The following is a 24050-nucleotide window of genomic DNA, read 5'->3' as shown; positions in this document are numbered from 1 at the left end:
CATATTATTTGCATTGGCGATGCAGAGCTACCGAGTATTTGATTAGTTGCTTAACGAGCGAGCATTTGTCGAAATGTCATATCGGTGTAAAAGAGCCTCTCTGTTTACGTAACGTTAAATCAATGTATGCGACAGTTTAAAATCTGTTTTATGTCTCGAATTTGCGTATCGTGTTTCTCTCTATTCGAATAATACAAATAATTCTCGATAGCGCAAATAGAATGGAAAATCATACAATTCTACATTGCGTTTTTCGACAAGCCCTCTCGTATCTTGCAAAATGTTTTCACAGCCGCCAGATATCCATTATATCGTGAACTGTCATTAACAGATTCTGCACGCGATATTTCCTATCAGAAACTGAAATGACGAGATGCATCATTTTTATTCAGTATATAAAAAAATTAAATAACAATGAAAATGAAATAAAGATGTCAAATTCAACACTAAAAGACACTTTAATTTAAATAATAAAAATAACAATTAAAAGAGGACGTTCGGCGTAACAAACGCGGCAACAATTTAAAAAAAATTAATAACGAGCGCAACCACATTCGACTACGCATAAAATTTTTAAATAAATTTGTATTTAAAAAAAACTATCTCCTATAAATTGATAAAAATTTTTTTTAGAAAGAAATATATTATATAATATAAAGGATTTGGAGCATATAATATAAAGCATAGTATCGCAAGGAATATTCGCGTACCGTATTACGATGAATTAAAACGTTTTTATCATTCCTTTCAACGTTATATTATTGATCATAACGGGTCAATCAAATGTGTATATTAAACCACTTATAAAAGAAATAAAACGTAATACGATCGAGCTCATAATAGATTGACCATAATAGATTTGACCTTTACGAATTTTCATATATCTAAGCTCATTCTACAATTGCGTAGTTATAAGTAATTATAATTGTAAAAATTGACTTATAATTGTAAAAATTGATTTATAGTTGAATATGAGAAGAATACAAGTACAATCATTTACAAATGCTTACGCAATTGTAGAATGGACTTTACAGGACGATCAAAGATTCACAACTAGGGAAAAGATCACTAGTTAACAATATAAACGTGCTGCATTTAATCGCAAAATTATATTATAAAGTTGTATATATTTCAGTATCAAGATTTATAAATGTGTTACATAAAAGGCATATGCCTCGCACAAATGCGTATTTGGTATTTATGCACTTTCATATTTAGCGCATCTAATAACTGTTGCCACAATTATTGATTACATGACAGAACAAATTTAATACGCAATATAATTTCAGCGTATTGAATACAATTTTCTTGCGCAAGAAAATTTTAATGTTCTTATTAGTAACAGTTTCTTTTTCTTTACAGTAACTTATTAACATACAAAAACCACTATTAATTATCTTCAGGCTATCAGTGATTTTTAGCAGTTGACGCATAGATTAAAAAAGTTGTCTTTATGCATAACTGTTAAAAATCGCTATGTATTAAGTCTTTCTTCCTTTTCATCTATCTTGTATACTTTTTGCTGGTATGTTTAACGAGTCTTAAATGGCCAGTTTTCTGAGAACCATTTATCGAATTTTTTAGTATTTTTAGCAAGCCATTTGATATTCTTCGAGACTGTCTCGAGAGTTTTGGCTCGACCGTCCGCACCAGCACCGGCTTCAGGATATTTCTTAAAGAAAGCTTTTATCTCGTCCAGCTTCGTTTGTGTGGCAAATGAACTTGTAATGGATGGTATAAGATCACCGAGATATCGATCATTCAACGTATATCTGTTTACCAAGAATTCCCAGTTCTCGCGTACCCAATCCCACACCAATGATGTACCATCGGGATTTTTGGAAATCATAATCAAGCATTTCAAAAAATCTTGAGCGCGGACAAATCTTTCATCAGTTGCTATGATAATAAATCTAAAAAAGGAGTTAAATTATATTATCTAACTTTAATAAAAAGTATATTTTAAAAACGAGAGTAGATTTAGTACTAACTCCTTTAAAACACGAATGGATTGTGTCCCTGTTAATCCTGCCATTATTTTATTCTTCTCGCCAGGATCAGTCTCATTTTTAAATCTTTCGAACATGACACTCCATTCGATCGCATCCGAATAGTAGCGCATACCTAATAAAAGATTTTGCGTTCCATTAAAATTTCGACACTCAAATAATATATAGGGAATGAATCACATTAGATAGACCAACCATAGTAATAAACTAATTCGCGAACATCAGGATGCTGTGGCTTCTCTTCTATCAGCCATTCGTTAAAAAGCTCTGAGGCTTTTTTTAAGCATGCAGGTAAAGCCATTGCACAGGCCAATTCGATTACTATCGGTCGCACTTTATTATCAATACGCGGTACATCTTCTTCAATTGCATCATCAACGGTCCAAGTTACATCCTTATAGATTGTGTCTACCAATATCCAGACGAAAGACTAAAATGGATTATGTAAAAATAATATTTGCAACGGTGTCAAACAATAATTTGTAATACTTCGATTGACATTACCTGAAACGTGCTTGAAATAAATGGATCAGCCGAGGAAGTTAACAGAGTATATATCGTCATCAGTTTCGACTTTGCAACCGCCCATGGAAGACAATGGTACTCCTCGGTGAGATACATAGTTATATTCAACACAGTATCGTATTCGATCTCACCGGCCTCAGCTAAACTAAATAGATCATCCAAAAGATTCGCTCGATCCAACATTGATATTCTCTGCAATAAAAAAATAGAGAAAAATATAATAAGTAAACCTTTGAAAAAATTAAGAATAATGTTTTAATCTGTAAATAAATCATAATTTTTATTTATTGTAATTCCTGCATTAAATAAAAAAATTACGTGCTGCTTTACCGTATGGTGAGACCGAAGTAACTCATTGAGTGTTTCCCATTCCTCGTTATAATTAACTCGATAAAAGCCAACTTGACCAGCATTTAATTTAAACCACTTCGTACGTTCGTCGACTTCGATTACCACTGTGAAATATAGAATTTACATTAAGAGAAAATGAGTAATAATTCGTGCAAAAAAGATTGTAAATTATGTAATTAAAATTCAAACCTTCATTTGCATCCTTGTCAAACCATACAAGAGTAGGTACTTCGTTTCTGTTAGTGATATAAACAATAGGTATGGTCCATCGATATCTGTAAGATGTAATGTAATTTCGAAATAAGTTTGTCAATTGACATCTCGAAATAAAGCAACTCACCCATAACTTGATTTTGAAGGATCGGATTTGGCATCTTGATCATCCAAAAATCGTTTTTGAGTTAATGTATAATTGTTTCCAGACTTTTTCACGTTAACAACCGGAAAACCTTCTTGTCGTGTCCAAGTATCCATTATAGCTGTTACATTTAATTTGTTTCCAACCGCATCTTGCAAAACTTCGAAGAGATCCGCCGTCTCTGCATTCTCATAAGCGTACTTATTCAAATAGATACTAATTGCACTGAAGAAGACATCAGATCCAAAGAAGTTTTCCATCATGCGGATTATAGATGCTCCCTAAAATAGACAGTTTGACTAAATAAATGCAAGACAATACAAAGATAATACAAGACAATACGAAATTAATAACAAGTGCAAAAATCATTATCAAACAATATATTATATTCACGTACTTTTTTATAAGATATTCCATCAAAAAATGATGTAATATCATCTGCATTTTGGACATTATAAATTATAGGATGAGAGCTCAACTTTGAGTCGGGAACAAAAACTTTCTGCATTACTTCAACAGGAAATTCCTCCATCTGAAAACAATATTAAATATTATAGATATATGTAATATCATATTTTAAACATTTATATTATATTATCAATGTTTAATTAAATTATTATTTAAAAACTAACATATCCTTGATGTGGTAGAATCGCATCTGAACATTTAGATGCCATGAATGTAGCAAAACCTTCGTTGAGCCATAAATCATTCCACCATTTCATGGTGACTGCAAAAAAGTATGTCTTACGTTTTCATTAATTCACGGTTAATTGATATAAAATATTTACCTAGATTTCCAAACCACATGTGTGCCAATTCGTGACAGATTACGTTAATGACATCGCGCTTATCATAAATGGAGTTACTACTGTCATCATAAAGCATTCTTGTTTCTCTGTAAGTCACTAAACCCCAATTTTCCATGGCGCCGGATATAAAATCAGGAATGCCAGCCATATCTGTATAAATAAATAAATAATCTAAATAAATATATTATATAAAGTTATATATATATACATATATACACACACCCACACACACACACACACACACATTTAAGAATAAATCTATTGAGACCGTTAAACATGTATAACAAATTTAACTTTATTTCAATCAATTATTCTTTTTTCATAAATTATTTTTGCATATTTACCGAGTTTTGGTAATGGATAATCTATTTTGAATAAGTTTATGTAATATTCGACAGCTTTCACGCCAATATCCAAAGCAAAATCTCTTTTCTCCTTCGACTGTAGTCTTGTAGTATAGACAGTGAGCGGAAATTTTCGATCATTTAAGCCATTCGCCATTCTACTTGTACCAACAAAGTCACTGATAATAAAACAAGCTAGGTACGTGGACATGGGCACAGTTTTTGTGAAAGTCACTGTTGCTAGATCACGTTCCGGTGTATGTAGTTGCGTACTCTAAAGCAAAAATAATAATATTCCTTAATACACTGTTTAATAATTTCAGTTTTTCGAAAAAGATAATAATTATTACTGTCAAAAATTATTCGCGTACTTTTACATCCATATTGGATAAGGCACTATAGCAATCATTCATAGGATGAACCAGTTTTATCGAAAATTCTGCCTTAAAATTGGGTTCATCGAAACACGGGAAAGCTTGTCTAGCATAAGTTGGCTCGAATTTGGTAGTTGCAATGTACCTATTTATTAAAAAAATGTACGCAATACATTATAATCTATTTTACTATATTAATGAATAAAAAATTATTTATTACAAAGTTTATGTATTTTTTATTTACTAAAATAAAAAATTTATATTACCTGATTTCATTAATTTTATCACTCTTATACTGATATTTACTGTTATAAAATCCAACTATTTTATCTTTGAGACTTCCATCAAATTCCAGACTCAAGTTATATAATCCGGATTTAATATTGTTTTCAGTTGTTATCATAAAAATTTCATATTTAGTAGGCTTGCTGATGGAAGAAATATTAATTTCATAATCTTCATCTAGTCCATACGTTATTAATTTTACTGATGTGATGTTGAGATCTTTTTGATGAAGAGCTATAGATGTCCTATTGTTGTCCTGCTTGACATCAATGAGAATGGTCACCTTTCCGGAAAATGTGCTTTCTTTAAGTTTTGGATGCAAGTAGAGGTCATAATGAATAGGTACGACTTCTTTTGGCAATCTGAAGCTTTCATCAGGATCAAACATTATTGTATATGCCTCTGGTCTATTCGAATCTACAAACAGAATTAATATATGTAATAGTTGTCTTTAATTATCTATAAATAATCATTACGTTTCACGCAGATAAATCATAAAATCTTTATCTGACCGATCATGTTCGATTGATCTTACATGTTGATGTAACCAATAAGGGAACAAAATGCCGGTAATTATTCCGCAATGTAGATTGAAAACAAAATTTAGCTACTGTTTGATTCAACCTAGAAGTTTCAAGAAGAGCTATAACCAAGTCGGAGCAATGATCCGAATAAAATATTTTTGGAAAGTAATGTGTTATTTTGGATGGTCAGTAGCAAGCATAGTAAAGTAATATTTGCGTTATATTGCGATATACATCAAATATTTGCTAAATTTAAATTATTGGTGTTACACATTATTGCTGTAAAACACAAAGCATTTTTTGGGCACGAGTTTCTTCCCGATCAGCTGATCACAAAATCGGAGCATAGAGTGGACATTCACTTTTTGTCGGTTTAAATACATTTACATTCTGTTAACACATGGTTATTATAGTCATTATATCTTTTAAAAGCTTATCTTTTATCTATTTATATATGTATTAAGTACTTTAACATGATTGACAATTCTAATTATTTTAAACACTTGACTATTGAAATCGGAGTATTAGGCTGCAATTATAAATAGAAGATTCAATCAAAACTTGATTATCATCTCACATTATCAATAAATACTAAAAAGAACAAAAACCCGTTGAATATGTAACATATTTATATATATTTATTTTACTTTTGTATTAGTAAACGTAATATATATGCACTACTAATATATGCGCTCTTTAATTGCTTTGGCAATATAAGCTCATATAAGTTTCCTTCCTATCTTTTACTTCAAATAGTTCATGGACGTATATATGTCTATATGTCTAATCGATAACTGAACTTCAAATGCTTTTCAAATACAACTTTTGATATCTCGAAGATTATCTGTCAAAATAATAAGTCTGATAATATGAAATTTTTTTCAACAGAAGAACTTCACAGAGTAACAGTTTGTATCTATAGTAATTTCTAGTAATATCTATATTCGTAATCTATTAATTTAAATTGTAATTCTTTTTTAAAAATATAAAAATTTTTTAATAAATTTTTCTGTCTGTTAATATTTTTTATTATTATTCTTATAAACATAAGTTTTATATTTTCTTGAAACTATATTGTAATCAGGTAAATCATTTGAGGATAAAATTTATTATAATTATTTTTTGTATCAAAAAATCTATCTTTGCTAATAGTGACTTGTATATTTTCCAAAAAAAAACTTCAATCAATTTTAAAATATAAAAAAATGTTTTATTGTTCCACATGTAGGAGAACATTATCTACAAAGGCACTTTTAAATCTACCGCCAAGTAATCATGAGACTCTTGTGAGACAGAAACTTATGTCATTTTGCCGATTGCGTTGACAAAGTAATTCATTGATTAAACTTTCGTTAAACGCACTATAAATGTACTTGCATTTCGCGAATAGTTTTGTCTTTTTCTTATGGAACAATTTTTTTTTTCAGAAACTTGTGGATCTGAGATGTAATAAGTACGACATATTAACATAATAATTTTTTATCGTAGAAACTACTCCACTTTGGCACTGATAATAGTTGAATTTTTTGTGTCCTCACCGTGTCGACTGTAGCTCGTTGCCTCGACAGTCTGATCTAGCAAAACGACTAATATTGCCAGACAGGTGCAAATTAAACTCAAGATAAAGCAAGCACCGCAGGTAAAACAGAGAAGAGCGGAAACGGTATTGTTACTACAAAGTGGCTTCGATATCGTTGCATCGAGACGAAGCGCGCCGCCTTTCGGTCGGCTTTCGACTTTGTTGTTACCCATTATTGGGATACAACAAAGGAAAACCGAGTAATGCAATTCAATATTCTTTAGAAGTATTCTCCTTACGCAAGATATAAAGAAAATGATCAAAAACACCTGTAAAGAAAAAAAATCGATAATTCTAAAATCAACGAGTTGAATAACTATTCGAGATATAAAAAATAAATGTAAAGTTTTATATTTTTTTTAAATGGAGGAAAAACAAATTGAAAATACATGTAAATAATTTCTTATTTAAATTACAGTTTTCAAAATCAAACATTTGAAATTGAACAATTAGAAGAAAGTGGGGAGAATTATATGCTATGGAATTATAAATTATATATGAACATTCTTCTATCAATTATTCGCGGTTTTCATATTGGCAATTTTTCATTTGATAATGTTGTATTTAACAAAATGTAAAAAAATTAAAAGCGAAAAAGTTTCGTGTAATTCTGCGTATAGATTTGATAATTGTGCGCAAAGCAAAAAAATTATAAAAAATAAATAAAATTAATGTTCTATGGAATATTGATAAAATGAAAAAAATAATACAATATATTTTTTAAACCAATGTATGGAAATATATGTATTAAACCAATATATTAATACAAAATTAATACAAAATTTAAAAAAATAATGAAATTGGAGAATAAATACTGTAACCGAGTCTTAGTTCAATATATATTTACGAAGCATCTGAAATAATACAAAGAAAAAAACGAAAAAAAAAATGCTAGTCATACAGCATATTCAAGACGAATAATTGTGTATACTTCAAAATGCATTTGCCTGACTCGATAAAAAACAAGATTATGCAAAAACTTTTTAATTTAACTCAATAAATAATAGCTCAAAAGACGCACGTAATAACATATTTTAGTATAATATGCACGATTAAATAAACAAATTAAGGATAAGGACTTACCGTCTTATTTTCTAGATGTCAAAATTATTCTTAAAGTATACAAATTTACTTTTTCTCTCTTTGGTTGTTAACTTAGACATACATACTGGAAGGTCATACCGTATGTAACCAATGTAATAAAAGTCTCCAATATCTGTTCTTATCTGAATTTTTGTTTCCTGTGCGCTTGCGCGTGATTCGAATTTGAAAAAAATGTAGAATAATTATCAAAATGTTATTTGAAATTTGAAAATGATGGAAAAAAATGTTTCCAGCTATCAAATTGTCGTCGTTGTTGATTATAATTATACACTTAAAATACACACATATTTTATATATTTATATAATTTAAATTAATTCAATACATAAATTTAGAGACTGGCTTAATATTATCTACGAAGTAAGGCTATGCTTACGTAAGCATTCAGACAAGAACAGATAATAGATGTTGATGCCATCGACAGTCACCTAGCCATCGACAGCCCTTCCAGTATGTTCTAAGACTGTTAATTACACTTTTTTAAATTATATAAGTTATGGTTGTATCCTAAATACCTTTAGCCTAAAAGTTTCCCCGCGGTAGCATCTCCATCTATAGAGAAAGTATCAAATCAGAATGCGCATAATTAATCACTACGCATAATTTTATCTCACTTCCCTATTTATAATAAATTGGGTCCATTCTGTAATTATAAAAATAATAATAAAACTATAAACCGATTAGATATTTTTCCGACATATATGATTGGTAAACATGTATAACACTATTCAATAATTAAATTTTCTCCGAAGTGTACATACGTCAAAGATTTTTTTTTGTAATGATGCTGTCATCAGAATTTGTGTATCAGGATTTTTAATATTGGAGTGAAGACCAAAAATCATCCCAATTTGTTATTATATTTCAATTTACTAAAAAATTAATATTCTGACGATAGCATCCTGTTTAGCAGAAATAAATCTTTTTAATATATATAATAAATGTAACAACATTTCAAAGAGAAAAAGTCTTTTTTGTGAAATTTATACAGAAATTCAAAATTCAAATAATTTAACTTGATGAAAATAAGTCGTGCAATCATAAACTAAAATTTATTTGAAAGTTCTTGAACTATTTTATATGCTGTAAATTTTATTTAAAAACAAGATTTTGTTATGACATTATAAAAATGTTGAAAATGATCACAAATATTTTACCTCAATTTACTCAACATTCTGATGAGCTACAAAAAATTCTGCTAACATCACGAAAAAATCTTTGGGGAATGTACTATGGAATTTCAAAAAGAAAAAAAATGACTTTTTGTCGAACAGTGTAATTGATCAAAATGGATCTTTGTGCTCCAATTTTATGTGACGCAGACAGCATCCATATAAGCTTAATGTGGGCAATAAATGACGATATAAACTCTCTTGATGACTTGTTAGAAATAAATTATTGCAGTTAGAAGATGCACGCGCCACAGTCCACTGCACTCGATATGTAAGATAAATTAATGCGTGGTGCACTATCTATAGAATGCACACGTGTTCTGTCGCGTATGCAAACTTCGATTATGAAATGTAAGATTCGTTGCGTCATTTTTTCATAATATTGTTACGAATTAATTATTAGAAAATTTGAATTACTTTCTTATGCGAATAATAAGTGTACAATTTTATTACAAAATATATAATTATTATTAAAGTACTTATTGTGTTTCTCTTACTGTGTTTCAAATTTGTGTATTTATAAGTGAAATTTTTATTCGACCGAAGGGATTAGATGATATCGCACTTTTCTAGTTCAAGACAAATCATATTCCGAAGTTATAGTAATAAAAGATAGTGTCTAAAGATACTATTTCATGCACAGTATAAATAAAACGAAATATAAAACTTACCTTGCTTATTCGTACTTTCTAGGACACGTGACTTTTGTCCTCGGATTAATTCATCGGCACGTTACCCGCATATCGAATAACAAGCTGATTACTATACGAAACACAAATGAGAATATGCGATCTTTCGTAGAGTTTTTATAGTAAATGTTCTTATCTCTGTGCGTCTGGAAAATTTCCATGCTACATTAAATTTTCCAATCTATCCGATTGACAATCCTATTGCTTTTAGCATATCTAGCAACTCTCTCTTTTCTTGTTCCACAATTTCATGTCACTTTCAACGAAGTCAAGATGATCACAATGATATCGTAGAAATTTTAACAGAATTCTGAAAAGTAATATGTTACAATTGTAGTTATTTAAAAAGTTAACGAATTACTTTTCAATTATTTTTCTATTAATTTTTAGTAATTTTTTGCATTGCTATTTTAAATACAAGAATCTTATGCATTTCTAAAATTATTAAATTATTTTACTTATACTAAACATAATATAAGCATACTGTAATGATAAATTTGATTATATATGTTATATTTATAATAAAATAATATTTATTTGGAAATCAAAATTATAAGATGTGTTCACATATTATAAGGCATTTAGCTTAATTTTTAATACATTTATAGAGTGTGATGATAATTGAGAATAAATATATTTTTTTAATGTTCAAAATGATTGTAAATTTCTTATTCATTCATTTCGAAAATTGGTATTACAATTTCTCACTGTAATTAAAGCAATTTTTGTACAAATAAATTACAAAGAAACAAATTGCAAGAAAAAATACAATTTTATCAATTAATAATATTTTTCAGAAAATATTCACTTGTTCATTGCAATAATGCGATGCGATTTATTACAAATATCTTTGGGAGTTCTTCCAACTTTAACGATTTCATTTCCACTTATTCTTATTTAAAAAGAAAAGCAGAGGAAAATATTTAGTATTCTATTCTTTCATTATTAATTATTATTTATTATTTGAAAATTATAAAATGTAATTGTTTCATTGCACAAATTCACACATACTTTGTATATATTTGTTTCCCAAAAGAACTTACACAGTAAATTAAAACAAAAAACACTACACGAAGTACAAGAAATACAATAAGAAGTACTTAAACATAACGCGGAGGAAACTCATAAATTAAACGTCTTGTGGAACTGTATCTTAATTGAAGATCTATCATTCAATTTCACTTCTCGATCTCCTTCTCGCTCGATCATCCGAGAGAAACTGCGCGTTTAAGTGCCGTTGGTGACGGTATGCAAGAGCCGATTCTCTAACGAAAATCGTTCTTAATTGGATATTACACAATGTCGGTGACAGCCGACTTGCATTCAAATTCGCTAGCAAAATTGACATGAATTAACCGTCGCGTACACACGCGTTCATTAACATCCGTCGAAATTGATATAATTAACGACTCCCACCCTTTTGTCACGAGGCAAAGCTAATAAGTAGAGCGTATTCATATCGTATTTTCAAAAGTACAATTAAGAACGCTTGATTCATTCATACTGTCGCATAAGATTAATTTATATATGTGAACGATTTCATGTACAATTAAAATATTTTTTTAAATTTTTGCAGTCCTATAATATTCCTTAATATTATAAAATATGTTTGTATAAATTTGTAGAACCATGTGAAGCAACAATATATAATACTCTTGAAGTTGGACATTATTTTTGAATTTTTATGATCTACATTAAAAATATAATTTAATTGATTTGCATCAAGTTCTGCGGTTGGTTCTTATATACTTGTATTATCTTTATTTATTTTAAATTTGTAATGTCATACTTATTATTACCGAAGTTTAGTTTATTTTAAGTTTAAAAATCGTAATATTTTCAAAATATTTTAATTTTGAAATTAATAAGCAATAAACAACTAATTTTTATCACAAAACTTATTCAGATTGACATTTAATTCTTTAAAAATAAATATATTAAAAAAATACATCATCCTTCTCTACAATATCTTATTGATGGCTATTTGAAAAATGCAATTGATCTTATAATAGATTCAATATTCATGATTTGATGATAATTTTCATATATCTTATGAGACAAAAAAATCCACATTTGAGGATAATAGTGTTAACTAAATGTGGTATATATAATTAAAACTGCCTTTAGCATACCTGCCAATCATTGCGATAATTGTGTGACTAAACCAAAATATTTGATCGTAGTGTAATTTTGATATATTGAATAATTTCATTAAGCATCATGTTTTACAAGAATGATGTTCCTTTTCGTAACAACTGTTCGTGATAACAAACAAAATTACAATTAATTATCTTCAGGCTACTGGTAATACTTTCAACAATTGAGGCATACCAAGATTTAAGAAAACTTTGTTTTTGAGTATAATTATTAAAAATCGATTATGTATGTTAAGTCTTTCGTCTTTTTTAGCTGTCTTGTATATCGATATATTATGTTGGTACATTTAATAGGACTTATTAAGCGGCCAGTTTTTTAAAAACCACTTATCAAATTTTTTAGTATTTTTATCGAGCCATTTGATATTTTTTAAGATTATCTCGCGAGTTTTTGCTCGACTAGCAACACCGGCACCAGCTTTAGGATATTTCTTGAAGAAGGCTTTTATCTCATCTAGTCTACTTTGTGTAGCGAAGGAACGTGTAATGGATGGTATAAGTCGACCAAGATATGGATCGTTCAGAGTGTATCTATTCACCAAAAATTCCCAGTTCTCGCGTACCCAGTTCCATACCAATGATGTACCATCGGGATTCATGGAAATCATAGTTAAGCACCTCAAGAAATCTTGAGTGCGGACATATGTCTCATTAGTTGCTCTGGTAATGTACCTAAAAAAGAATAGAAATTATTAATTTATTCTTATATTATATTTATTATTTATTTATTAATTAATTTTGATTAAGAAATATGTTTAAAAAATTGTTAATTTTTGTGGATTTAATACTAACTCCTTTAGAACTTTAGTGGATTTTATGCCTGATAATCCTATCATTATTTTATTCTTTTCGCTAGGATCGGTCTCGTCTTTAAATTTCTCAAACATGATATTCCACTCGTTTTCATCTGAACGATAACGCATACCTAAATAAAAGATTTTGCATTCTATTAGAATTTCTTAATAATTGGATTTTGGGAATGGATGATGATTAAATAGATCAACCATAGTAATAAACTAATTCGCGAATATCAGGATGCTGCGGCTTCTCTTCTATCAGCCATTCCTTAAAAAGCTCTCCGACTGTTTTTAGGCATTCAGGTGAATCCATTGCACAGGCCAATTCGATTACCGTAGGTCGCAGTATTCTGTTCATATATGTTAACGGAACATCCTCAGTAGTCTTATCGATCCAAGCTACATTCTTGTAGACGGTGTCTACCAACATCAACACGAAAGACTAAAAATGCATCATGTACATGAAAAAATAATATTTATAAAATTTATTTTTAATATTTATAATTGAAAAGTAATTTGTAATAATGTGATTAATATATTGCCTGAAACTTGTCCGCAATATGTGGTTTAGATGAAGAAGTTAATAGAGCATGCATCGTCATCAATTTCGATTTCGCAACCTTCCATGGAAAAGCGTGACTTTCCTTGATGAGATATACATTTATATCCATCACAGTGTTATATTCAATCTCACCGGCATCAGCTAAACTAAACATGTCGCCCAAAAGATTTGCTCGATCCAATGAGGATATTTTCTGCAATAAAAAAGAAGAGTAGGTGTAAATAAATTTTCGAAGAAATTATTAATTAGAAAGTGAGAATATAACGTATTAATCTATGAAGTAATAATTTTTTGTTTATAATTTTTGTATTAATTGGAAAAATTATATGATTTTACCGTGTGGCAAGAACGAAGCAACTCCTTGAAAGTTTTCCATTCCTTTTTGTAATTAACTTGATAAAAACCAACTTGGCCTGCGTTTAATTTGATCCATTTGGTACGTCTGTCGACCTTAATTACCACTGTAAAACATAAAATTTTACAATAACAAAGAGTAAAATAACGTGGAAACAATTTGTATAACAAAAAGATTATAATACGAAATCGAACATTTATTTGCATTCCTGTTGAACCATACAAGAGTGGGTTTCTTGTTTCTGTTAGTGATATAAGTGATGGGTATGGTCCATCGATATCTGTAAGATATAACACAATTTGAAATATAAATTTGTCAATTAGTAGATAAAGTAACTGGAGATAAAGTAACACCTGTAATTGGATTCTGAAGGATCGAATTTGGCATCTTGATCGTCCAAAAATCGTTTCTGGGTTAATACAAATTTGTTTTCAGACTTTTTCACGTTAATAACGGGGAAGCCTTCTTGTCGTGTCCAAGTGTCCATTACAGCTGTTACATTTAATTTGTTTCCAACCGCATTTTGCAAAACTTCGAAGAGATCTGCCGTCTCTGCATTCTCATAAGAGTACTTATTCAAATAGCTATTAATTGCACCGAAGAAGACATCAGATCCAAAAAAATTTTCCATCATGCGGATTATAGATGATCCCTAAAATAGATAGTAATTTGAATAAATAAATGAGATAAAAAAATTAGTAAATAGGATAAAAACTATTATTAAGATATTAGATTTGTATACCTTTTGATAAGATACGTCATCAAAGAATGCTGCAATATCAGCTGCATTTTGGACATTATAAACGATAGGATGAGAGCTTAATTTTGAGTCGGAAACGAACACATTCTGCATTATTGATATAGGAAATTCCTCCATCTGAAAATTATATATTATTGATATATTTTTTATCATATTAAATTTTTATATCAATGTATGATCATATTATTATTGAGAGATAACTAACATATTGTTGGTTTGGTACAATCGCGTCTGAACATTTAAAACTCATAAATGTAGCGAAACCTTCGTTGAGCCATAAATCGTTCCACCAGTTTATAGTAACTGAAAAAAACAGAATATATTTTACGTTTTCATTAATCACATTTAATTGAGATACAATATATTTACCTAGATTTCCGAACCACATATGTGCTAGTTCGTGACAAATTACGTTAATTACTGCGCGCTTATCATAAATGGAGTTACTATGGTCATCATAAATCAACCTTGCTTCTCTGTAAGTCACTATGCCCCAATTTTCCATAGCGCCGGCTTTAAAATCAGGAATCCCAACCATATCTGTATAATAGATAAAGTTTTATATGTACATACGTATACTTAAAAATGTACTTAATCTACCGATAATTAATTTTTAAGCGTATATATAATAAATTTATTTGTATTTTAATTAATAAATCTTTTTTGTAATCTATTGTTGCATATTTACCGAGTTTTGGTAATTGATAATCTATTTTGAATAAGTTTATGAAATATTCGATAGCTTTTACGCCAATATCCACTGCAAAATCTCTTTTCTCCTTTGATTGAAGTCTTGTGGTATAAACACTAACCGGAAATTCTCGCCCATTTAAGCCCTTTGCCATTTTACTTGTGCCAACAAAGTCACTAATAACAAAAGCAACTAGATACGTGGACATACGTACAGTTTTTGCAAAGGTCACTGTTGCTAGATTACGTTTCGGTGTATGTATCTCCGTACTCTAAAACAAAAAATGATTCGATTCAATAAACTGTTCAATTGTTTAATAGGTTTTCAGAAGAAATGACAATTAATGTCGCCAAAAATTATTCACATACCTTTACATTCATATTAGACAAAGCATGATAGCCATTATCCATGGGATAAACCAGTTTTATCGAAAATTCTGCCTTCAAATGGGGTTCATCGAAACACGGAAAAGCTTGTCTAGCATATGTTGGCTCGAACTGAGTAGTCCCAATGTACCTATTGATTAAAAAAGATATATTATAATTTATTTTGTCACATCACGGAATTAAAAACGAATGTAAATTCAATTTATCACAAAATTTGTGCATTATTTATTTATAAAATAATAAATTTATATCACCTGGTTTCATTAATGTTATCACTCGTATACTGATATGTGCTGGAATAAAATCCGTCCATTTTGTCCTTTAGACTTCCATCAAATTCTAGACTCAAGTGATATAATCCTGATTTAATCTCATTTTCAGTTAATATCGTAAAAATTTCATATTTGGAAGGCTTATTGATGTAAGAGATGTTAATTTCATAGTTTTCATCTAAATCGTACGTTAACTTTGCAGATTTTACATTGAGATTCTTTTGATGGAGAGCTATGAATCTCCTGTTGTAGTTCTGTTTGACATCAATGAGAATGGTCACCTTTCCGGAAAATGTGCCTTCTTTAAGTTTTGGATGCAAGTAGAGGTCATAATGAATAGGTACGACTTCTTCTGGCAATCTGAAGCTTTTATCGGAATCAAACAATATTGTATATGCCTCTGATCTATTCGAATCTGCAAAAAAGAATTATTATTTCTAATTAATAATTATCTATAAATAATCGTTACAAATTGCTTGGATGAATAACGCATCATGTAGAAGGTATAGTTTTTATTTGATTAATATTATATTGATTTAATATTATATTGATTTTATATATATGCTGATAAAATCAATAAAAAAATAAAAGGCTGGATATTCCACAATAAATTGAAAGTAAAATTTTGTTACCTGTTGAATAAATCAAAAAGGGAGTTGAATATAAAATATTTTTAGAAAGTGATGAATCATTATCAAAGCTCGGTTTAAAATAAATTTTTTAAAATATATATTTTAAAATAATCAATCAAGTAAAAGAGTTATTTAGTAGTTATTTTAAATAACTTTTTCTGATCTATTTCTTATCAAATATTTTAAGTTTTCTGAACCTATTTCATATTTTTTTGTTTTAAATAAATTTTAATAAGTCATATCAATTTTTATTGCTTCTTACAAATTTATATTTTAAATAAGTTTCTAAACTTCATTTTATATTTTTCATTTTAAATAAATCATAACAGTTATTTTACTGAACTCTTATGGATGGTCAGTGAAATAACATTTGTATTAAATTTCAAATATAAAATATTTATTTAATTTAAGTTATTAAATTAATTATTATAAACTAGATCGCTATAAAATGTGGTTCATTTTTCGTACACGAGTTTTTCCCCGATTAGTTGATCACGAAATCGGAATATGATTTCGACTGAACGTTCTCTTTGAGTCAATTTAAATATGTACAATTCGAATATGTTTGCGTGTTTAATCCATACTATACTTCAAGTTTTAAAAATAACTTTCGTTGAAAATAATTTTGTTAAATAATAAGTGATAACAATAAAGCTCACTTGTTCTCTTCAACAGAAGAACTGTTCAGTAATAGATTAGATCTAATTGTTTCTAATGATATCTAATCATATTTTGTTAAAATATAAATAAATTTCTTAATAAATTTTTTTAAATATTGTTTATACGCAATATTAACTAATTAGCTAATTACCAACAAAACTTAAAAATAATATTCTTAGGTGAGAAAATAGACATAATTTGTTCAATTTTTTTGATTATATCGATTGCAGGCAAATTATTTGGACAAGAATTGTTATTATTTTAAAAAATTATAAAAAATGTTTCGTCGATAGTGAAGTAACTTTTATTTATTTTCTAAAAAAAAAGGCTGCAATTAGTCCTAAAATATAAAAAGATGCTATTCCACTATGCCATACTGAAGAGAACTGCTGGAACATACAAACAATTTTTAAATCTACCGCCAAGACATCATGAAACTCATATGAGATACCCACGAAGCTTGTCACGTTGCCGGCTGCGTTGACGAAATGCAAACATGTTGAATATTAAATTTTCATTAAACGCGCTAAATGCATCTCGATTTATATTTTGTAATTTTTCTTGTGGATTAATCTCTTTTTTTTCAAAAACTTGTGGATCTACAACGTTATAATCAGTAAGTATGACATTATTAATATAGGAGCAAATTTTGAGAAAGTACTCCACTTTGAGACTGACAACAATTGAATTTTTATGTTCTTACCATGTTGACCATAGCTTACTGCCTCGACGACAGTTTGGTCTAGTAGAACGATTAATGTTGCCAGATAGGTGCAAATTAAACTCAGGATAAAGCAGGCGCTGCAGGATTTGCTACGACAAAGTGACTTCGATTTCGTTGTTAATGCTGCATCGAGGCGAGGTGCGCCGCCTTTCGGTCGGTTTTCGATGTCCATTATTGGGGTGCATACAACGAAGGAAACCGCGTAATTTAATTTACTACCCTCTGTAAGTTCTCAATTACTTTAGACAAAGCGTAAAGAAGATTATTAAACCTGTAAGGGGAAAAATCGATAAATTATAAAATCAACGATACTCTAACTATTCGAAATATAAAAAATAAATGTAGAGCTTTTAGATTTTTAAAATATAAATCTCAAAAATAAACGACAATATGTGTAATTTCTTTTTTTTAATTACAGCTTCGAGATAAAATATTTTTAGCGATTATTTATTACGGGTTGGGACTACTCCGTATATTTTGTTACTTCTTCAATTTTAAATAAAATCACATTCAGAATAAGTTCGCTCTATAATTGTAAAAATGATTATAAATATAATTAGCTGATTGAATATTTTTTGATTGAATATTCTATTCACGCATAATTGTTAAATATGTATGATTGATCAAAGGTTACTTCAATTTTACATGATATAAACAGCATCTATATCAGTTAAATAACAATAAATGCATGACGACACAAACTCTTTCGGTGTGACTTCTTCGAAATTAATTATTAAAGTTAGAAAATGCTCTGCGCCACACTGTAGTCCACTATAAAATAGCGAATAAAGCCTACCTTGGTACACTATCTCGTTTACGCTTTCTAGGACATGTGACTTTTTGTCTTCGGATTACTTCATTGCCACGAACATTACTTTATCTGTGCATATCAACAAGTTGTTCAACTCAGTCACAGTACAAAACCTAATTGTGAGAATATATAATTGCCATGTTTTTATAATAGTTCTTATCTCAGTATGAAAAATTTCCATTCTACAAAAATTTCCCAATCTATTTGATTAACAACACTCGACTACTTTTAACACCTATATCAACTCTTTTATTCGTCGGGATTATTTTTAACAAGATCGGTCTAATCATAATTTAATGCGATAATACCGCAGAATTTTTTATTAGACTGATGATAACATTATGGGATAAGAAACATTCTTTTGGGGAGACGATAAAAAATATATTGTACATATTCATTAATATATATTGTGTTCATGCGCATTTGCATAGATGTAACGATTTAATCTTTCTTCTAATTAGCGTATTTTATAAGTATTATTCAAGAAGTCATTCTACAATTATTTGTATTTTTATAAAAAATAATCATAAAAGATTTATAATGATTATAAATCTTCTTATTTATTTGTTTTCAAAAATTATCATCAAAACTATCACTAATTGATGTAATTTTCCTTTCTTAGAAATAAATCACAAAAAAGAAACACAATTTTATGAATTAATAATGTTTTTTAGAAAATAGTCATTCACTCTTTACAATAATTCGATTATAATAATACGGAGGATCTATTACAGATTTTCTTGAACATTCTAAACCTGACGATTTTATTATCATATATTCTTGTTTAAAAACAAAAATGCAGGAAAATACTTAAAATTCTACACGGAAAGAAAAGATTGATTGTTGCAGCAATTTAGATGGTAAAATGTTATGCCATGTTCAGTAAATCTTTTCTTTCAATATATATTCTCCCATTTTTTTCTGAAAATTATAGATATAATCATTTTTTCACACATTTACACAATTTTTATGTATTTGTTTTTCTCGACTCTTCCACTGCATAACTGAAATACAAGGAATATTATGCAAAGAAAAATACAAGAAATATGTACACGATAATAAGTATTAAAACACAAAGACTAAATTAAAAATCGTATGATAGCATTTTTTAATTGAAAACTTATTATTTAGTTTCACTTCTCCTCCTCGCTCTATTATTCGGAAGAAATTGCTTGTTTAAATTGGCGGCGATATGCAAAAGAATTTTTTAATAAAATTTGTTCCTAATTGGATGTAACACAATGTCGACGACTTGCATTTAAATTCACGAGTAAAATTGGCTTGAATTAATCATCATGTACGCACGCGTTCATTTATCTGCTGAAATTGATACAATTAACGGTCACCGGCCACATAGCGAAGTTAATAAATGAAGCGCTCCTACATCGTATTTCCGAAAGTGCGATTAGGAGCACATGATTCATTTATATTGTCACGTTATGAAATTAAATTAAATTATGGTTAATTTCATGTGAAATTGGAATGTTCTTTTTACAATTTGTTTATAGTTCTACATAGTAATATTTAATATATTATATATGTTTATTTAAATTTTTAATGTCAAAATTTATAATTATCATTATTAAAGTTCCTAATTTATACTATTTCAAAAGTAATCTTGTTACAGACTCTAGATGTTAAAATCAAAAGGAGAATAACGTAGTTATCAGTGCACAAAGTAATAAAGTAAAAAATTTTTATTCTTTTATTTCAAAATTGATGATGTTATTCAAACAACTTGTACGTTTCGACTTATTTTCGAGTCCTTCTCAGCATTAAAATACAAAATTAGTGTGTATACATACTTTATATGTTAAAATTGAGTCAACAAATTGTCAGATTTGTTTTAGAAATTTGTCAACAATATACTAAATAGTCAATAATCAATAATTAAAAATATTAAAATAATTTAAAATAATTTAAAATAAGAAAGTGACTTACCTTGACAAACAGGAACTTTCTCAAAGCTTTGGATCATAATTGATAAATGTCGAAATTAAACATTATCGCAAACATAATGTAACCAGAAAACATGCTTATAGAAAAGCATCATGTACATAACTGATAAAATTTCGGATGCATCCTACTGATCAACAAAATAAATATTTGAAAGAGGAATATGTCAACATAAACAAAACACTTAAAAACAGTTAAGTCAAATGGTCAAGATGTAGAAACATAATTAAGCGATAAAACCTATTTTATATCCATTAAAAGTAGATAAGTATGATATAAGTCTTTAATGTCAGAACGTAAATTAAGATCATTTTTTACATATGAATATGAAGAAATTCAGAATTAATCTTTTGTTTAAAAAACGCTTGACATCAAGTACTTCGACATTTTTCTAATCAAAATCATATTTATAATTAATTCTATGTTCTATAATTATAGAGTAATTAGTGATCCAATTTACTTCAGTGTTTTGAAATTCTAGAAAATTTCAATTTTCTTCCAGTTTAATCAACATACAACACATCTTTACATGAAATTACCTCTTTTTTGTGAAGAATTGACCTAATCGGTCGATTAAGTATCAACTATGATTGATCAATTCTGCTGAACAGCAAATACAATTGGTCAGTTCCAATGTAGCAATCGATTGATTAAGTTAATCGGAGTTGGTGAGACTGGCCCAAGGAGTAAAGATAAAATTTACTTTAGTCCTTAGTCCTAGAAACGTACTACTAAATACTATTAATGCGCAATAGTATTTTGAGGCACTACAACATTATTGCACTACTGCACTAATGCACTATTGCACTACTGCAAATTACTGCACTATTGCGCACTACTGGGCCACTACATTACTGTAGTGTAATATCTGCATAATGCAGTAATTTCTCAAAATACTATTGCGTAATAGTATTTTTCTACAAGGAAGCACTTTATTAAAAAATGATTACTCTGCTGAGTTTACTTTCAGTACTATTAATTCACATTTGAAGTTATTATTTCAAAAATGCATACAAAACAATTTGTTGATTTAATTTTGACATGAAGAGAATATATACACACTAATTTTGTATTTCACTGTTAAGGAGGACTGAAGAAAGTGAATCAACACGTATAAATTATTTAGATGACATCATAAGTTTAAATTTGGAATAAAGGAGTTAAAATTTTTTACTTTGCTGATACTTGTGCTGTGCTTTCATTCGCTTTGTTGGTTTCTACTTTTGATTTCTATTTATATAAATTTCGAAGTCATAATGTTTTTAAAATGTTTTAAACTATTAATAAACAAAAAAAAATTAATTTTTGTCACAAAACTTATTCGAATATTAAGATTGAATCCAATTATTATATTTAAGAGTAAACAAATTTTAAAAAATACGAAGATATTATCTGATTTTATTTTTTTAAATAAAACTTATAGAGAAAGAAATTATATCTTTCAAAAGGTTTTGAGAAAAAAAAAATTTGATATATTATATGATTTTTCATGCTTCGGATAATGTTAATAATATTAAATATTACGGCTATGGGAATAAAATTTTTATAGATACATACTTCAATATTATGTGTGAGTAAAAATATAAAAAGTATTATAATAAAAATTATCACGTATTTAACATAGAATTGTTAATTAAGTCGTAATATTGGTTAAAGTTATCACATTACAGATGCATTTCGTGTATATAGCTATACATAATCATGGTTTCAAATGTCATAATTGTAAAATAATTATAACGTAAGGTTACAATGAGTGCTCATAAAGTCAATATACTTTACTTTTTTGTTACAAGATTCAAAATTGATTCTATAATATTACTTTATAAATTCTTGCGATACATCCTTGTAAGATTGTGAAATATGGATGACCTGTTACGTATGTACATCCGGCAAATCTTATTGCAGGGATCGTAAAACAGTCACGTCCGACTCTCAGTAAACTGTCAAATGTCTGACCGAAGCTTATGCACACAAGGAAATATATCTTTATCGCGATTTGCAAACACGTAACGCACGATTAAACGATGCCAGGTATGTATAATATAGACAGGGCGAAAATCTAAAACAACATAAATTTCATAATACAAAGTTACGTAAACTTATGTCGTAAAGGTGCGCCTGTTCTAGGAATATGCGTGATTAAGCAAAGCAATTATTAGCACTTTACGGAGGATACACAATCTGTGCGATCTACGACGAGGGATAAATTGCAATTTCGTCACTCAGTACCTCGTGTTTGTGTTGCGCTCCCTGTAAAGTGAAACGCAGGATGGGACATTGACTCTCAAATAATAGGTAAGTAAATCGCACGTAAGCAAACCTAATTAATGAGTCTAAGATTGTTATGTCACATTTACATCTATGAAATATTACCATTCTTACATTAATCCATGATGTATTATAAAATAATGACAAGTACAACATGAAAACAGCATCGATATGGAGTCTGCATCGATAACAATAATTTATTTTTATATAAATACAGCGTTGATATATACATATATATATTTATATCGATATTGTCTTAACAAAACCTACGTTCGTGTGGAACTAGAACGTAACTACGACCATGATGAAATCTGATTCCACTATGACTACGATGAAGCGTCATTCATTTTGACATCTTAAGTTTCATATTATATTAACCATATTATTTCCCCTACAAACTACTGTCTTAAAGCTTATGGCTTTCTGTGCTTAAAAAAAAAGCGATTTGTGATTCGACTGATTTTGTTATTTTTGAGATTTATGTTTAAAGTACAAAAAAAATCGTGGCCTCTCGCAGATATCTCGCGCTTGAATTAATTATAATCTACGAATTTATCAAAAGATCGTTTCGGTCGCAATAAAAGACTCTAAACCATCACAGTAGAAATATAAATAGATTTGTACGAATAAATATACATGTGCACAAATTAGTACAGTTGTACTGATGGCAAATACTTATGCTTATGGTAATATAAATTCGCAAAAAAGTCTTGTAAAAAGTACAATAAAGCAAAGAGCAAAAACAATTATATAAAAATATCAGTGTAAGACAGAATAAATTTAAAAATATTTTTGCCAAAACCTAAATCATTATTACAGTCACAAAGTCATGTGAGCCTTTCAATATTTTTTTAATATTGAAATAACAAAATATCTAGTGGAACACACTTCAGAAT

General features: G+C 28.7%; 2 protein-coding genes and 1 long non-coding RNA gene across 9 annotated transcripts in view; 1 reads left to right on the top strand and 2 right to left on the bottom strand.

The window, feature by feature from the left end:
* Positions 1-1107: 1107 nt before the first annotated feature.
* On the bottom strand, positions 1108-11872 carry LOC105146706 (glutamyl aminopeptidase-like). 5 transcript variants are annotated; one of them, XM_087412946.1, is made up of 17 exons: positions 11168-11872; positions 10107-10434; positions 8779-8906; positions 7121-7430; positions 5040-5475; positions 4771-4918; positions 4400-4673; positions 4035-4205; positions 3876-3973; positions 3641-3775; positions 3226-3524; positions 3075-3160; positions 2865-2989; positions 2514-2726; positions 2205-2439; positions 1992-2124; positions 1108-1913 (listed from the first exon to the last, which is right to left on the bottom strand). In XM_087412946.1, the coding sequence occupies exons 4-17, from the start codon at positions 7332-7334 to the stop codon at positions 1532-1534; spliced, it is 2949 nt and encodes a 982-aa protein (XP_087269072.1). In that variant the 5' UTR covers positions 7335-7430; positions 8779-8906; positions 10107-10434; positions 11168-11872; the 3' UTR covers positions 1108-1531. The 5 variants fall into 5 exon arrangements, with proteins under 5 accessions (XP_087269072.1, XP_087269075.1, XP_087269073.1 ...); XM_087412949.1 differs by lacking the exons at positions 7121-7430; positions 8779-8906; positions 10107-10434; positions 11168-11872 and adding exons at positions 5594-5682; positions 6230-6309; XM_087412947.1 differs by lacking the exons at positions 7121-7430; positions 8779-8906; positions 10107-10434; positions 11168-11872 and adding exons at positions 5594-5682; positions 5853-6223.
* LOC105146153 (aminopeptidase A-like) lies at positions 11054-21682 on the bottom strand. Of its 3 annotated transcripts, XM_087412944.1 has the most exons (18): positions 21426-21680; positions 20872-21016; positions 18916-18999; positions 18099-18390; positions 17851-17994; positions 16086-16518; positions 15814-15961; positions 15443-15716; positions 15124-15294; positions 14960-15057; positions 14737-14871; positions 14348-14646; positions 14189-14274; positions 13976-14100; positions 13620-13832; positions 13285-13519; positions 13073-13205; positions 11054-12952 (listed from the first exon to the last, which is right to left on the bottom strand). In XM_087412944.1, the coding sequence occupies exons 4-18, from the start codon at positions 18289-18291 to the stop codon at positions 12568-12570; spliced, it is 3072 nt and encodes a 1023-aa protein (XP_087269070.1). In that variant the 5' UTR covers positions 18292-18390; positions 18916-18999; positions 20872-21016; positions 21426-21680; the 3' UTR covers positions 11054-12567. The 3 variants fall into 3 exon arrangements, with proteins under 3 accessions (XP_087269070.1, XP_087269071.1, XP_087269069.1); XM_087412945.1 differs by lacking the exon at positions 17851-17994 and having other exon boundaries at positions 12313-12952; positions 21426-21682; XM_087412943.1 differs by lacking the exons at positions 20872-21016; positions 21426-21680 and having other exon boundaries at positions 12313-12952; positions 18916-19189.
* LOC147907433 (uncharacterized) overlaps positions 18226-24050 on the top strand; it is a 17773-nt gene continuing 11948 nt past the window's right edge. The window contains exons 1-3 of the long non-coding RNA XR_015547261.1: positions 18226-18343; positions 22792-22917; positions 23014-23181. This is a non-coding gene — a long non-coding RNA (uncharacterized LOC147907433). The remainder of the gene's footprint in view (positions 18344-22791; positions 22918-23013; positions 23182-24050) is intronic.

This window comes from Acromyrmex echinatior, chromosome 14 (assembly GCF_024713525.1).
Source record: "Acromyrmex echinatior isolate Ae372 chromosome 14, ASM2471352v2, whole genome shotgun sequence".
NCBI lineage: Eukaryota > Metazoa > Arthropoda > Insecta > Hymenoptera > Formicidae > Acromyrmex > Acromyrmex echinatior.
Note: the sequence above shows the minus strand (reverse complement) of the source record. Positions and strands in the feature narration are given on the sequence as shown.

What these genes read in the sequence shown, in the direction of transcription:
- LOC105146706 (XM_087412946.1), bottom strand. Translation starts at nt 7,334, where the DNA reads ATGGGTAACAACAAAGTCGAAAGCCGACCGAAAGGCGGCGCGCTTCGT. An exon ending in GATAAAATTAATGAAATCAG is followed by an intron (nt 4,919 to 5,039) that starts GTAATATAAATT and finishes TTTAATAAATAG; the next exon opens with GTACATTGCAACTACCAAAT. An exon ending in TACTTCGGTCTCACCATACG is followed by an intron (nt 2,727 to 2,864) that starts GTAAAGCAGCAC and finishes TTTTTATTGCAG; the next exon opens with AGAATATCAATGTTGGATCG.
- LOC105146153 (XM_087412944.1), bottom strand. Translation starts at nt 18,291, where the DNA reads ATGGACATCGAAAACCGACCGAAAGGCGGCGCACCTCGCCTCGATGCA. An exon ending in TGTCTAATATGAATGTAAAG is followed by an intron (nt 15,717 to 15,813) that starts GTATGTGAATAA and finishes TTTTTGTTTTAG; the next exon opens with AGTACGGAGATACATACACC. An exon ending in TCCACTAAAGTTCTAAAGGA is followed by an intron (nt 12,953 to 13,072) that starts GTTAGTATTAAA and finishes ATTCTTTTTTAG; the next exon opens with GTACATTACCAGAGCAACTA.